The sequence below is a fragment of the Telmatherina bonti genome (assembly GCF_933228915.1).
Source record: "Telmatherina bonti genome assembly, chromosome: 17".
Lineage (NCBI taxonomy): Eukaryota > Metazoa > Chordata > Actinopteri > Atheriniformes > Telmatherinidae > Telmatherina > Telmatherina bonti.
In genome coordinates, this window is record NC_136615.1 from 20,609,548 (window position 1) to 20,625,013 (window position 15,466).

Genomic DNA, 15,466 nt, shown 5'->3' on the forward strand with positions numbered 1-15,466 from the left:
ACTTTTTTCCTGACTAACCTCTAAAAACCAACTGCTAGGCCATAAAACCAAAGTAGATGCCAGTCTCTTTGGAAGGACAAGTGACTGAGAATGCTGAGCTGGTTTACAGATAATCACTGTTTCTTTTGGTTATATTGAAGATTATTTCCACCAGTTTAACACCTTAAATTCAGTTCAAAACTCAACATGCTTAGTTACAGATAATACTACAGAACCTGATGTTAGTTTCATTGGTTTATTGAAGAGTTTACTATGCGAACTAAGTTGAAACTAAGCCATTGTTTAGATGTGTTATCCCTCGAAGCACCAAAATCACAAACAAGCACCAGTCTGAAAAGAGAGCTTAAACCTTCTATCACCTTTCACCGTGAGATGGCAGACATGTAAATCAATGTAAAACAACTGGTAGGGAGGACAGGGTGCGGAAGAAAACTGAGGTCTATTCAAAGTTCATGAGGAAACTGCATTTAAACGAAATCATACCGTGAGAAAGTGCTATAGTTGATAATGCAGAGTGGATCACAGAAAATGCACGCAACATATCGGAACACTGTCGATAAAGTACTTTCTCAACTATTAGTCATCTGTAATTCCAGAGGAGGCCCCCAAAGGATGACAATTGGTCATCTAGCGACAGTGAAATAATGCTTCTTTTTTAAATCTCAGCCCACAAATCATCATACAAGTTATGAAATCTAATATCTCTGACAGTCTGTAATGCTAGATCAGTAAAATTAGATGAGTAATTTTACTACCGTCATAAACTCTGGTTCATTTTCAATGTTTTTCCCATCCTGTAGGTTTTAGTAGGTGTATGAAATGATGAAGGAAGCCACTGAAATGTTGAGCCTGATCCATAAAAGGGACTAAAAGACAGGATTTGCTACTTGTCTATGTTTTTTTCAATCATTTCTTTTTTTTATGTCACTTATTTACACATTTTTATAAGAATATTGATATATACAGTTTGAACTTATGAAAATAGTTGGAACAGACACTTTTTCCTCATCAGTCTGCACATAATCTTCTACACAAAAAACGGATTTTTAAAATAGTTTTATTGATTTCAAACAACTGAAGTTTCCAGTTTACATAACTATTTTAATGTTTTGTTGTTACTCACACAGCTGAACTCTTGAATATCCTAGAGATTCATGAGATGCTTCTACAACCTATCTGAAGTCCACTTGTGCCTGATTGGATTAATTTAGCACTATTAAGAGGGTCTGATGGTGGTTTGACAGTGTGAAAACCAAACAACTGGGTTAAGAGATGTGTCTTTAGATGCATGTGTAGTTTGTATCAATGGGCAGAAGTGACGAAAGATACAAAAAAAACTATTCAGCATTAAAAATACCCAAATGCTTTGCAGGAAAGAAGAAATAGTAAACTGTAATTTTAGACTTTAAGAGGTTCAGATGCACCAACAGACTACCCAGATCTGGTTGCAGAAGAAAACGGTGTTGTCAAGGATGAAAAACTGGATCAGATAGGTTACCAGTAACTATGGTAATTATGGATGCAGTGCTTTTTTTGTAAAAATAAACTAACCTTAGATGGACAACCATCAGTGCAATCCTCCACCAAAGCAGGCCTTTAAGTTGATGTTGGTAGGCTGAAATTATTCCCCACTAAAAGACACTGGACTGCTCAATAAGAATATGTCAAAAAGAATCTAAATGAACCAGACCAAAATAGAGAATATTGTCTGATCTGAAAGAAAGATTGTAACACATTTTCACAACAGTGAGTGTGGAGAAAACCAGGTACTGCTCATTACTTTCCTGATACTGTTCTTACACATAAACATGGTGATGGCAGCATCAATATGTGGGGATGATTTTCTGCAACAGAATTGGAGAAGTAGTCAGAACAGGGTCTCAGGTTGTGGCTATTGTTTACCTTTAACAATACAACCAGCAAAAAAAGCGACAAACAAAATTTAGTAGTGACCTCATGAAAACATTGGATAGATTCAGATGAGTGTGGACTTTATTGCAGTAGAGTTTCTCCAGAACACACTGACCTAAAACTGGATGAACATCATTGCTCACCATCCAACTTGAATGGCCTGAAGTCTTCAGGCAGAAGAACAAGAGAAACTTGAAAAGTTGGGGGGGGGGGGGCAAGTTTGTAGAACTATTCTAAAAATGGCTTGAAGCAGCCATTACACCCAGCGACCTGCTGATGGAAAATTTGGTGTGGGGTACTGAGGAAATTTACAAAAAAAGATAAAAACAACTTGAAGGTTATTTAAAACAAAAAAAAAAAACTCCTTCTGTACTATAAGAAATATTTGGAGTACCTATCAACATATTTTGAGACTCAAGTAATCTAGTTTATTTGATGTTTAAGTCTGATAAACCTCCAGGATTTCCTTTGGTAAAAGGGTTATATTGGTGCTTTATGGTAATTTTAGCCTTAATTGTATGTATAATAGTAGTAAATCCCATGTGAGTGTTGCATACAAAAATATTTTGTATCGATTAGAACAGTCTGAAAGGCACATTTTCTTTTGCTTGTACTTGTATATTTTGGGGTGAATTCTTTTGCAATAAATTTACTCTGAATGTCAGGGTTTATCATATTGGTAAGTAGCAACAAATTTGCTTCCCCCTGTAAATGTGTTAGAAATTAGTATCTCTAATGAGGATTTATATTGAAAAAATTGTGTTGCTTCTCTAACATACTATATTTCAGCAATAACACAAAATACAGACTGCAAGGGATACAGACTGCAAGGTCAACAAGATGTTTCAAACCATCAAATTTATGTTATATTAACAGAATTCAGTTCTATCAGAAATAATTCTATCAAAAAACAATTAAATAAAGTCTTATTGAAACAATTAAAGGGTTTTGTGCAGTACTAAAGACTGGTGTAAATGAGTGGGAAAACAGTATACTCAATTATTTCCTGTTTATTCATACCTTACTGTGTATTATTGCAGGGCATGATGAACATGTATTACTGCGTTGTTGGTTGTGGCCTGTATATAGCACCAACATAATAGAAATAGATTTATCTCAGTTATTATAACAATGAAAAACATTGTTTCATATTTCATGAATATGTATTCTCAAACCCCTGATTAATCTCTAGTTATGTATAAATAATCTTCAAGAAATTTCAGGCTGTTTACAGTCACTGAGATGATGGGGAAACAATTGGATAATATAAGATTATGAGATACTGTATAAAGTATATATGAAAATTAGAGGCTGTTCCAATAATCACAATTTCATGTTTATCTAATTATAAATGGTTTTCACAGCAGCATATAGCTATGCATGGTTTTGGAGTGCTTATGCACTAAGCCTCTACACCTTGCAAATTTGTTTGTCAATTATCACTGAAACCTGATGTGAATTCGCCTTTTGTGCCCATTTACCTCAGAAATTTTACATTTTTGAGATTAAATAAAAATATGAAGCTGCCACTATGCCCATGTTTACTGTCCTATCTGTTTGTTTGTTCTTATTTACTTATGCATTCTTTCTTATAAGAGAGAAATTATAAAGGAAACCAAAAAAAAAAAAACAACCCTAAACAAAATAAATAAAAAAAAAACAGAACACTATCTAAAATAGTTAACATCTCAATTATTTCTCATTTGACAACATTTAAAAAACTTCTATATGTTCAACTTTCCCTCCCCTCTATGAGTCCCTGTTGTTATATTTTGCTTTAACACAAACATCATAAAACATTTTTATGGCCTGTAATAGCATTTTACACATAATAATGATATAATGATACTAATAATAAAAGTGGTGTTTATTATCATCGTTATTATTATTATCATCATCATTATTGCATATCAAATAATGAAGCTTTTATTCAGCCTCAACAAACAATAAAAATGTGAGGAATTCAAAGTAAGGATGTCCCATACATCTTTTGCATACGTTGCCATTTTTTCGTTTGTTTGTTTTTACTTTAAAGTAATAAAAAGTATTAATATCAGAATATTATGCAATAAGTAGGTCATGTTGAGTACATGTGTTAATTCAAGATTGCCATTATTTGTATATAGCAACAACTGACCACACAAAGTATTGTGGTTAAATACAGAACGTGATTTTTTTTTTTTTTTTAACTAACCTAAAGTTATTGTCATCAAACACACATCCACAGGAGAGGATGGTTTCATATTTTTAGAAACTGCTCACTAAAATAAGTTGTCGTTAAAAGAGTGGCATTGCCCTTTAAAGAACCGTCCAATGAGACACAACCGCGTCCGCCTCGGTCCGCCTGCCTGGCTGTCAGCGCGCTATGACCGACTGACGGAGGTTTGGTGATGCTGGCAAAGAGCTCCGAGCAGCGAGGTAAAACCACAGATGTTCGCTGATTAAATTATACGGGAATGTATCTATTATTCACGGGGGGTGAATGGACGTTGTTGCATGTGGTGTGAAGAAAAGAAAGAGAAACGGCTGCTGCTTTGTTTTGAAGCAAAAAAAAAAACAACAACAAAACACCATTTGCTAACAAGTGCCAGAGGGTTGCTAGCTAACGTTAGCATGACAACACAAGCTAGGAATGACATTACAGTTTGTCAAGTGACACTTCAGTCCTCGGTAGAGGTCAAACATCGTAAGCACTGTAATTCTGTTAGTTTATCAAACGACAGTCCTACAGCGTTGTTGTCTGACAATGTCATTTCGGTGTTAAATAGAAACTGTTGTTATTCTAAAGCCGCACACTGCCATGAATGAAACAGCGACTCAGCGTCATACAGGGCTGCATAGCGCGCGAGGTCGACTTTGTGATCAACTTAAGTTTAATTTATTGCAGAGGATGAAAATCACAACTCATGTCAGAGAAGAAAGCAGCTATTTAATGCGAAATTAAGGGGAAAAGCTACCTCGTTTGTCGTGTAACATATTCTAATTTCAGCATCTACAACTGGAACTATATTTACTACAAATAACTATTTAGCTTCAGTCACGTCCAGTAACTCATCTTCCGTGATGTGTACACCAGTGTTTTTGGTGCATCATGCTGCTCCGTCAGTGTCAGTTCATTGCTGCATGACAGAAAAAACGACCAATCCGCTGAGTCTTCGTCGTGAAGAAGGCGTACTATGTTTTCAAGACCGCCCTGAACAGTTTTCCATTCTCCTGTCGTCCTCCCACGGAAGCGCAAGTCATTTTACCGACACAGGGCGCGTTACACAACCAGGCAGTCCTGCAAAATAGAAACACGTGTTCATAGGCGGTGCTGAAAAACGCATCTTTTGTCAGGCAACAAAGCCTTGCTATTGCTGGGGGAGAAAAAGCTGCGTGGCAGGTTATTTCTTGCGATTTTACCTCTAAACTTCCCGGTTTTATTGTACATTTCGTTTAGAGATGAGAGGAGCGCACTCAACATGTGTTTGCTTTACAGAGAGGACAATGATACGAACATGATCAGCGCCGATGGCTTCTCAAAATGCGAGGCGACTCTGCAAGAGAGAGGAAGGAGGAGGCCACTGGCAGAGATGCTCCATCTGCTCTCAGCTGTCATCGTTTGGCTTGTGACTGGCACCACCATATCCAGCCTCAACAAATGGATATTTGCCGTTTACAACTTCAGGTACCCTCTACTGCTGTCAGCACTGCACATGCTGACAGCCATAGTGGTGGACTATGGGCTTATCAAACTGCGAGTAATCCGCCATCGAGGGGCTGCTGAGCAGGACCTGACCCCCAGTGCAAAATGTAAGGTATTCCTATTGAGTCTGACATTTTGTGCCAGTATCGCCTTTGGGAACATGGGTCTGAACTATGTCCAGCTGTCATTTGCACAAATGATCTACACTACCACCCCTCTATTTACCCTGGCCATCTCTACTCTGATCCTCGGGAAACAGCATCACATCATCAAATACACAGCTATGATGCCCATCTGCCTGGGTGCATCCTTCAGCATTATGGGAGAAGTCCAGTTTGATCAGACTGGCTGCTTCTTTGTGTTTGCAGCAACCATGTTGAGGGGTGTCAAGTCCATTCAGCAGAGTGAGTACAACTTTTACTGAATATTCTTGAGTTGTGTTTTTACAGGAAATAACTTCTATGAAATCATTCAGCTATATTTAGCAGATGCCAACACATAAGAGGGTTTTTCTCCAAGCACCGCAGCATTCTGTGGTCCTGGAACTTTTCACTATTTGGTGATTCACTCCACAGTCTGGGAAAAACACCTGACTCATTAAAGTTGAATAGAACACCAGCATACTTTCTTGTCGCTTAGGGAACATAATACAAACACCATTATAGGCCTGAGTGGTACGTGCAGGTGACAGGCTGATCTCTTATGTCATTGCATAAGATTTTAAAGTCTGCAAATGTTAAAAGGGGCCATCTTGTGATCCCCATCATGCAAACGATGACAAATGTGATAAATTAATCCTTTTTTTGAATATTTATACATGAATTTAGTTAATATTATTATTACTTTTTAGATATTATGTTTACATTTGCTGTCAGTGTTTCTGGTTTAAATTAGCTGTTTATGCAAAAAGCATACAAGGAATTGTTTGGAAACTGCTCAGCTACACATCAGAGTGGGTTCATTCAAAGGACATATTCCTCAGCTGGTTTAGAAAGGTTAGATAAAAGTGCTAAGTTCCCAGAAAAGTCTAATTCTTATTTGATTAACAGTCATTCGGCAGACAAAACAATTGGAGTGAATGTCTTTATAAAGGGACATATAACCTGCTTGTATTGATGTCATGTGGACTAGCTTTTACCCTAACTAATTATATACAGTGTGCTCATTTATCTAATGTTCTGAATCATTTGTACATAAATTGCTTTAAAGCTGGTTTCTGGAACCCTCTTACATCACAAATGAGATTATGTACGCCAATGTCATTAGCTGCCATAAAATAGTAGCTGTCAGAAAAGGAAAAGAAAACAGTGAATTTCTATAAGTGTATAGAAACCCTGTCTATATTAGGTTACACATCAGAAATTCAGTTTGCTCAGGTGACTCTAATGCTTCATACTTTGTCTGGAGGTGTAGAGGGGGCACAGTGTTACAGAAGCAGGTCACGACTAGTAGAGTCACCATTTAAATTACCTTAATAATAAATTGGGCTTCAGAAAATTAAAATAACTACAAAGAACATGTGCGTAGCATTACTTCATTTGGATAAGTTTATAAACATGGTCTAGCAGATGGAAGCTGCTGACTAAAACTTTATGTCCTAAAATCTAGTTTCAAGTTTCAAGAGGCTATTTTCACCCCCACCACTTGTAGTAGTAACATTTTCCCCTGAGTGTATATGATACCTCTGACACACTTTTGTAGGATATTTATGTTGTGTTAATTTTCACAGAGGTACCAGTGTAAATTAATACACAGTGATTAAATGTTTACAGTTTGTGAGCTAGAGGCGATCTCATGTGATTGTGCCATCTGGGATGTTCATAAACATAGCAATTAAGCAACACCAATCTGCAAACTCTGCCTTTATTCTTTATCTTGTTTAAACACCTGCAAAACATTTGAGACTGTGTGTTTGACATTTGATATGCTTTTGTGTTGATAATGTCTGTCCTAAAACAAAAATTCTGGCTTTATGGTAGTTAGTGTTACAGTCTGTGACCCCAAGATCAAATTTTATGCCATGACACACACCAGCATGACCATAAGGTAAAAATAAATCCAGCTATGTTGTCGTAGCTTGTCGTCAGGCCCTTATGTGCTTTTTCCTTGTGCATTTTGTCAGGAATTTTACATAAGCTTTACATAATGCCACATCAGTTGCCTGTAATAAAAGCTACTTCAAAGCTTGTTGCCTTTTGAAAGACAGCTGATTAGTCTGTTCCTGTTATTTTGACTATAAAAACACTGTGTGAGAAGAGTTGGTGTGAAGGTCACAGTTTGCAAACACTAATGGTGACACTCCAAGATATGAACATTTTGACACCATGTTAATATGATTAAAAAAAAGTGTAAGATGTAAACCCTGTGGGATTTTTAGCCTTTTAAGTTGACATACAAGTTCAAGACATCCTCTGTTGTCAAATGTGAAATTTTCTGTGGTTTTATTTGCATACCAGCTTTTGGTTATCATCACAAAGCCCTTTAGTGTTTTTGTTTTTGCAGCGCAGGTCTCTGAGGACCTGTTGCCGCATTTGCTGCCACTATATGTGTTTCTGTTATTGTTGTGATTCCAGCTCCTACATAATTTTTGTTAACCACAGAATAATAAGTAGATTGTGTTTTCTCACTGTCTCCCTAAGTAATTCCTCTTAGTAGAAAATGTCATTTTAGAATTTTTTTTTTCTTCACTTCAGTCTTAACTCAGTTTGGTTGTTAACATTATTATTACAGTTTCTTTATTTTCCTTTGCTTTGTAATGGATGTATACAAGTCATACACTTTTTATTTCCTTGTTTTCTCAGGCATTTTACTCCAGGAGGAGAAGATCAACTCTGTGTTTTTGCTCTACCTGATGTCCATTCCTAGCTTCTGCATCTTGGCAGTGGCCGCTCTGGCCTTAGAAAACTGGGCTTTGCTGGAGTCACCTTTGCATTATGACCATCGTCTGTGGATCTTCATTCTGCTCAGCTGCCTGGGCTCTGTCATGTACAACTTGGCCAGCTGCTGCGTCATCACCCTCACCTCAGCTGTCACTCTGCACATCCTTGGTAACTTGAACGTGGTTGGAAACTTGCTGTTGTCTCAGCTGCTTTTTGGCAGTGAGCTGTCTGCCCTGAGCTGTGCTGGGGCAGTGCTCACCTTGTCTGGAATGCTCATTTATCAGAACTCTGAGTTTATTGTCAGCTACCTGGATTCACGCAGATCTAAAGCTAAGGGATCAGAAGAGGTGAGTTTTCACACTGAAAGCAGAGAGAACTTGCGCAAAACTGAGGCATCGGAAATCCCAGATCATCAGGACAGAGTTGATGGGAAGCTGGAAGATAAAATGGACTGAAATGTTCGTGTGATGGAGGAAGAAAACTAAACTAAATGCACTGTAATCTGTGTCCCCTGTCCTTTTAAGCAGTTATTTGGTTAAAACCAGCAGGAGTGTGATCATAAAAAAGTCCTCACTGTTCCAATATATCTGTCTTCTGGTTACACAGAACGGCAGTCTGCAGAGTGGGAAAAGTTTGCCTTTATGTTTCATAATGACGGGTAGTGTCAGCTGTTTATGTGTAAACCACTCCTATATAACCTACTGCAGTATATGCATGCATTAGCACACCGAACAGTTAGATACCTCACAAGGTATCCGCTCTGTCACTCACAAGACTCCACTGTGAAAAATGTTCTCAACCTCAGAGGGCTTTAATCATCATTTTGGGTGACTGTGGTGAATATGGACAGTGGCTGGGTTACGCCCCTCCATTAAGGAATCTTAGCAGGCACAATTTGTATTAAGTAGACACATTTATGGTACAGTTATGTGATATTCACCTGGCCCTGCCATAGTAAGGGACTGGGTTTTCCGGCAGCTTTTATTGTTTGTATGTATAGTAGAGAGTGGATGTTGTAGAACTGAAATTTACAATGGTGGACAAAGCTAACATTTCCGTGTTATGAGACGCCTTTTTTTTTTGTCGTCTGAAGCACATTTTTCATAAGAAGCTTTTATGTTTTGTCCCCCACAATGAACTTCAGTGTAACTTCCCTATAAGACCTAGATTTTGTCCTCACATCAACCTAAAAAGGCTGTCCCAGTAGAATTTTTCTAATTACTTCCATCTCTTCAGATGGTACGCCCCTCTCCATGCTGAGAACCTCAATAATTAGTTTCACAAGTTCTCTAAGGAGTGTCACTCAACTTTAGCCACTTTATCCCAGTGGAAGAGAATAAGTTGTCCTTTTAAAGTCTCTTCTTAAACCCTCACCTTCAAACCAATGACATTTTTGATATTTTGAAAGTAAAAAAGAAATGAAAGGGGAAAAAATATTTTTGATGGATAGTAGCTGTAGTACAAGTCAAAAATATGAACACTTTCACTTTAAATCTAATGGGCAAATGTGTCCAAATATTTTGACTGGTAATGTATGTTTACATGAACAGCAATATTCTAATGAGAATATATTCTGATTATGAGGTAATGTGTGTTTATGGATATTTAAAGTATAGAATTCATAATCCCATTTACATACCTACCTTAGTTCCTCTTACAACACTGTGATTTGTTGTGCCCAACCATAGCCTTTATTGCACCCTTTTCTCTCAAACCATGATGACTTACTGGGCTTTCTTGTCTCAAAATGCATGGCTGTTTCATCCCTGTAGCGATGCTGTTCTGCATTAACTTCACTGGAGCTTAGGCCATATGTCTGTAAATAGTAGTGTATGCTGCGCAGCGCCTTATGGGGAATATTGCTGTGCATGCAAATATACCCAGATGTCTTTCAGTATTTAGAAAGTATTTTGTTTACATTATTGTGGTTTTCAACAAATCATTGATAATTATGTTGATTTTTTTTTATTTTTTTAAAATCAGGGCCTTAGCAATCAGTGACTTTCAAAGCTTCATATTTTGGTCCTCAAGTGTCTTGTAACTGTGTTTGTATAATAACTGACAGCACCGGTCTCTCCTGTAGCGTTCCCATAAGAGAAAAAACAAGGCAGAAGGAAGGTAAATAGTAAGTTCCTTGTCCTCCAGCATGTTTGGTATGCCAAATGTTTACTTTTGATGTGTTGTTTTGATATTTTTAATGTTCTTACTATACAGGTTCTGTCAGTGACTACCCTCAATAATTGGTCACTTACTCATATACTAACAACACAACAGCAAAGCTGTGCGGAAAGATTTTTATAACATCCACTGTGTTTTTGTGAAGTTTTGCAGCAGGAAATGGTACAAAGCTTACGTTTCAGATGCTATTCACAAAGACCATATTTAGGATGCTTTTTCATAAGTCACAGTCAGCTGAAAACAGTTTTATGTCTGGTTGGGTTCAAAATTTCATCATTAGCATTGGTTACACATTTAAAGATTATGTATGATATAATGTCCCAACTTTAACATAAATACCTCAAAGACTTAATAGCATGTGCAATGTGTTAATTCATTAACTATTAGTCTAAGATCAGGCAGTGTCTCAACATCTGTAAGGACTATGATGATGCCACATATACGTGCTTAAATAATATTTTTTCAATGGAGAATTAATTTGATTGTTCAATTAATAATATGGGAAAACTAAAAAACATTTAATGCATATTGTCACGATTTGAATCTTTTTTGTAACAGTCTTATTGGCTACAGCTTTGTGTCAGTTGCCAGGTTTGGCTGCTTCTTATGAATATCATGCTGAGTAGATGTAGAGTCAGGAGATGATGCTGTTGCACTGACAGGGTACGAAGATGCTGCCTTCAAAGCGTACGGTTCATTTGTACTTTTTTTTTTTTAATTTTAAATATGTATAATTTTTTTTATTGTTTGCATAGCTATTTGTATGTAAATAGTTATTTTATTATATTTATGTATTTTGTAGTCCTTTTCAGCTGGTTTAAGCTATACTGGTTCAAGAATGAAACATTTGCCTCATGCCTTATTTGGACATAATGTAGAAGAGAAAGGAGTGATCTGAATTTATTAGTTAAAAAAAACACATCCGGTTCTGTTTTGGGGCAAAGATATGGATGGTTCATAAAATTGTGATGCACTATTGCTTTAAAAAAAAAAAATGGACTAAAGCAACAAATAAATGGGGAAAAAACCAAGAACCTCATCAATGATTCAGTTTTTTTTTTTTGTTTTTTTTTTTACTCGGTGTGTATTTAAAGCTAGTCACGTTGTGGATGTTGAGGTAGTAACTATGTTGAAGTATTTCTTCCGACTGCCACAAAGGAAATGTTTTCATGTTAAAAATGTTTGAGTTCATAAAAAATGAAAAGACGCTAATCAAAAAGATCTCACAGTCTTAAATACACTGTAATGAGAAAATAAAAGAAAAACTGTTTGATGCGTAAATAAAAACATGGTTCCATTATTTGCAGATATTTGACACTTTATCATTTTTAAAATGTCAGTTGTAGAAAGTGAAAAATTGTTTATGAGAAATATGTTCATATTTAGTTTGATAATAGGACAGGAGCCACAAAAGAATGGAAAAGAAATGTAGACTGCTGTTGAAGAAAAAATGTAAACATGAAAATTTAGGATTAAGTTACGACAACAGCACGAGGTTTGGGTAAAACTGAATATGTATATATTTTTAAAAAGCAAATATTTAGGGGATTTTATCATATTCTGAAACAGAAGATTTAAAGAGAATAGCTGGGCCTTTAAGGAACTCTAAGAGCAGAGTTTTAAAAAGAAATCTTCACATGCCTAAATCACTGCAATGGCTTCAAGAACTTCACAAAACCATTGCTTATGTGTGCAGTTCATAGTTGCATCAATAAATAGAAGCATATACTCAACCAAAAGAAAAATATGAGAAAAACAAAAATACGTAATCCAGAAACATTGTAGCCATCTCTCTGCCTGTGTGCATTTAAAATGAATGTGGTAACTTGAGTAAAGTTAAAAGTTGTCCTGTATGGTGCATCTTCTGGAAGGACGAGAAGGGACCACAAATCTAGTTGTTAGTTCGTTGTAAAAGCCAGCGTTGCTGTGAAATGAGTAGCAAGCACAGGAATCACATCACAATCGCTGAATGACAGTCTCAGGTTTTAAAGCAAACATTTACACGTGTTTTTTTTTTTTTTTTTTGTTTCTTATGTTACATCAAATATCATGCAACATAGTTTTTTTTTGTTTTTTTTTTTAATGCTAATATAAGAAGTTCCCTTCAACAAGCGAGTAAATGTTTGGCATGTTGTGCTTCATAAATCACCTTAACAAAAGGATTAAATAGCAATATTCCCATCACTAAACTAATCCATTTACTTATTTTTCCAGTCCAATATATCTTTCTGGCAAGAGCTGAATTCCTTATGTCATATCTCACAGTAGCAATTTTTACATGAACATGATGACTGAATGCCATTTGCATGCGCATAGTGCATATATACATAGTTGTACACATATTAAAACACTGTTATAGCTCAATTGGACATTTAAACTTACTGAAATCTTTATCAATAGCATTATTAATAGTTATGGGTTTTCTGATGCTGGGTCAAAATATTTCTGAACCAAATGTTTTCTTAGACTGGGAATTATTTAAGAGTTCCGCCACTTGATGGCGCTGTTTATCAGCTTTTTCATTTATTTTTTTAGTTCCATCCCAGCATATAAATTAACTTTTAAATGTAAGATGATCCCTGCTGAAGTAGGAGGTATTTTGGTTATCCAGTTGCTTACCAGATGCATGTCTTTTAATTTGTCTCAGAAAATATGCTCTGTCCCTCCTTTTACAGATTCCTCTGCTTCTGTAAACAAAGTTCCTGCTCGCCCGTTTTGCCTGAATAAGGCAGTGCTCTTCACTATTTGCCTCCATTAACCCTTAATTTCCCACCCATGTTATTTGCCTGCTGCAGCCTGCTGTTAAAACCTAATGAAGTCAAACTTCCGCCAACAACAACGAAAGGTATGCAAGGGAATACTCCGTGACTTTTTGCCATGATGACATTCAGGATCCAGAAGCAGGAGCATCAGAGACACAGCTGAAGGTGACAGAGATGGATGGACCAAGACTCATTGTGTTTGTCCTTCCTCCTTCTCCATCCTATTTTGGGTGGTTGGTATAAGCAAGCTCCACTCTCTCTCCAAACATGCATCCTTAAGAAGCACTGTGGTGTGAGGTGTGATGTCAGGGCTGAGCTCTCTGAGTTCTCTCACAAAGTTAAAAGAAGGAACGAAGACGGGAGACAGGAGCTCTGAATCCAGGAGACGGGCACAAGACAGACTGGTGTGCATCCTGACAACAGGTAAGCCATAAGGACACTACTGCAGACACCAGTCCTTCATCTGAATTTGCCATTTTTCATATATTGTCACTTTGTTCTTTCCGTCTTGTAATATTGTGGTGAAGAAATCTTGTCGGGGTCTCAGTGCATAGTTTCACTTTATCAGATTCTTTTAGCAGCCTCCTGATATTACTATATTTGTACGTGTTTATGCCCCCACTGTGCTGCAGTCAGTCAGTCGCTGAGAAACACAGAGGAGTACTTCTTTAGGAAAAACATTTCTTAGCATGACTGCACACTGTGTATCTGTAAGGAGTTGCAACTGTTTATGTTTCAGTCTCAACAGGCTGCAAGTAGAAGAAGTGTGAGCTGTGTGATCTGTCTGGGACATTTTAAAGAACAAAATCTTTCTGAATTATAAACTTTATGTGAAGTTGTAACTTTTAAATGCCAAAATTGTCTTGTATATTTTAGTTCTTGTCTAGAAAAAAACATCACCTGGAATTGTGCTTCTTTCAACATGTGTCAGGACCAGTGTTAGATTCACTCACCAGACATGGAGTCAGAAACTGCGGGCGGACCAGCATCGCTGACCAGTGACAAACTGGCCTCCATTGAGGATGAAAAAGTTCTAAATGAGATGGTAAGCTGGTTAAACTCATCATTGCATTGTTATGAAAACACAAGTTAAACTAATGTTTAACCACCATTTATTATCTTGATTTCCTTCCTCAAGAAAGAAAATCTCTTACGCTTCATGCTTTCACTCTGAATCAAGTTATGAAAAGGAACGCCACCATGCCCTTGTCTTTTTTCTTTAAACATAGAAATGTGAAATGTTTAAGTTTCTCTAAAGAATTAATCTGTTTCTTTGCCTGTAATTATCTCTTTAGCTGGACATTGCAACAGATTTTGAAGAGAGACGTATGATTCGTGCTGCATTAAGGAACCTGCTCAAGAAAAAGAGAGGTATAAATGAAAGTTCTGTAATAAAGTGGCAATACACCACACATTTAGCTTTGTCTCTGAGTTTTCCTTGTCCTTCATCAGATAAACGGGAGCAGGAGCGAGGATCAAGGCAGCATGAACTGAGACAGCAGGGACTAAGTCAAGGAGGAGCAACAGGTGGTGCTGTTAGCGTTGGAAGAGCGTCCATGAACTCACAGCTATCAGCGAGCAGTAAGTCTGGGATATTTTTTATATCGTCTGCTTATTTCAAAGCATTAAATGTCACTCTTCTAATGTTCTTAGAGGCAACCAGCCAGTATTCATCATCATCCAAACCACTCAGCAGGACAGCAGGCAGGTGAGTCACAGTTTGTTTGTATGTTTACAATCATACACTGTAAAAATACAGGGTAAAAACTATTGAAACATTTTTGTATTACTAGCATAGTAGCAGGCTTTAAGACTGTTTAATTTGCAAACGGGACCTTTTTTTTTTTTTTTTTTTGGGGGGGGGGTTATTTCTTTTTTTAAGCTGAAAGACACTACAGGAAAGGGCTTGTACTGAAGAACCCATACTTGCATCTACTCTTAATGGTTCTGTTTTTTATTTTTAGCAATGCCAGTCCTGCTGCAGCCTCAATCCAGAAATGTCCCACTGTTGCTGCACCCAACGTTAAAAACGTCAAACAAATGCTTCTGGA

General features: G+C 36.9%; 2 protein-coding genes across 4 annotated transcripts in view; both read left to right on the forward strand.

The window, feature by feature from the left end:
• Positions 1 to 4,298: 4,298 nt before the first annotated feature.
• Positions 4,299 to 11,849, forward strand: slc35e4 (solute carrier family 35 member E4; the record flags this gene model as incomplete). 3 transcript variants are annotated; one of them, XM_079256193.1, is made up of 3 exons in its annotated part: positions 4,299 to 4,329; positions 5,390 to 6,000; positions 8,398 to 11,849. In XM_079256193.1, the coding sequence occupies 2 exons, from the start codon at positions 5,409 to 5,411 to the stop codon at positions 8,928 to 8,930; spliced, it is 1,125 nt and encodes a 374-aa protein (XP_079112319.1). In that variant the 3' UTR covers positions 8,931 to 11,849. The 3 variants fall into 3 exon arrangements, with proteins under 3 accessions (XP_079112319.1, XP_079112318.1, XP_079112317.1); XM_079256192.1 differs by lacking the exon at positions 4,299 to 4,329 and adding an exon at positions 5,165 to 5,293; XM_079256191.1 differs by lacking the exon at positions 4,299 to 4,329 and having other exon boundaries at positions 5,373 to 6,000.
• Positions 11,850 to 13,786: 1,937 nt separating this feature from the next.
• Positions 13,787 to 15,466, forward strand: part of smtna (smoothelin a) — a gene marked incomplete at its 3' end in the record, with an annotated part of 2,231 nt that continues 551 nt past the window's right edge. The window contains exons 1-6 of the mRNA XM_079256343.1: positions 13,787 to 13,838; positions 14,347 to 14,460; positions 14,711 to 14,786; positions 14,868 to 14,996; positions 15,069 to 15,123; positions 15,380 to 15,466. The exon at positions 15,380 to 15,466 is cut by the window's right edge and continues 31 nt beyond it. Coding sequence (XP_079112469.1) covers positions 14,374 to 14,460; positions 14,711 to 14,786; positions 14,868 to 14,996; positions 15,069 to 15,123; positions 15,380 to 15,466 — 434 coding nt within the window. The 5' untranslated portion in view covers positions 13,787 to 13,838; positions 14,347 to 14,373. The remainder of the gene's footprint in view (positions 13,839 to 14,346; positions 14,461 to 14,710; positions 14,787 to 14,867; positions 14,997 to 15,068; positions 15,124 to 15,379) is intronic.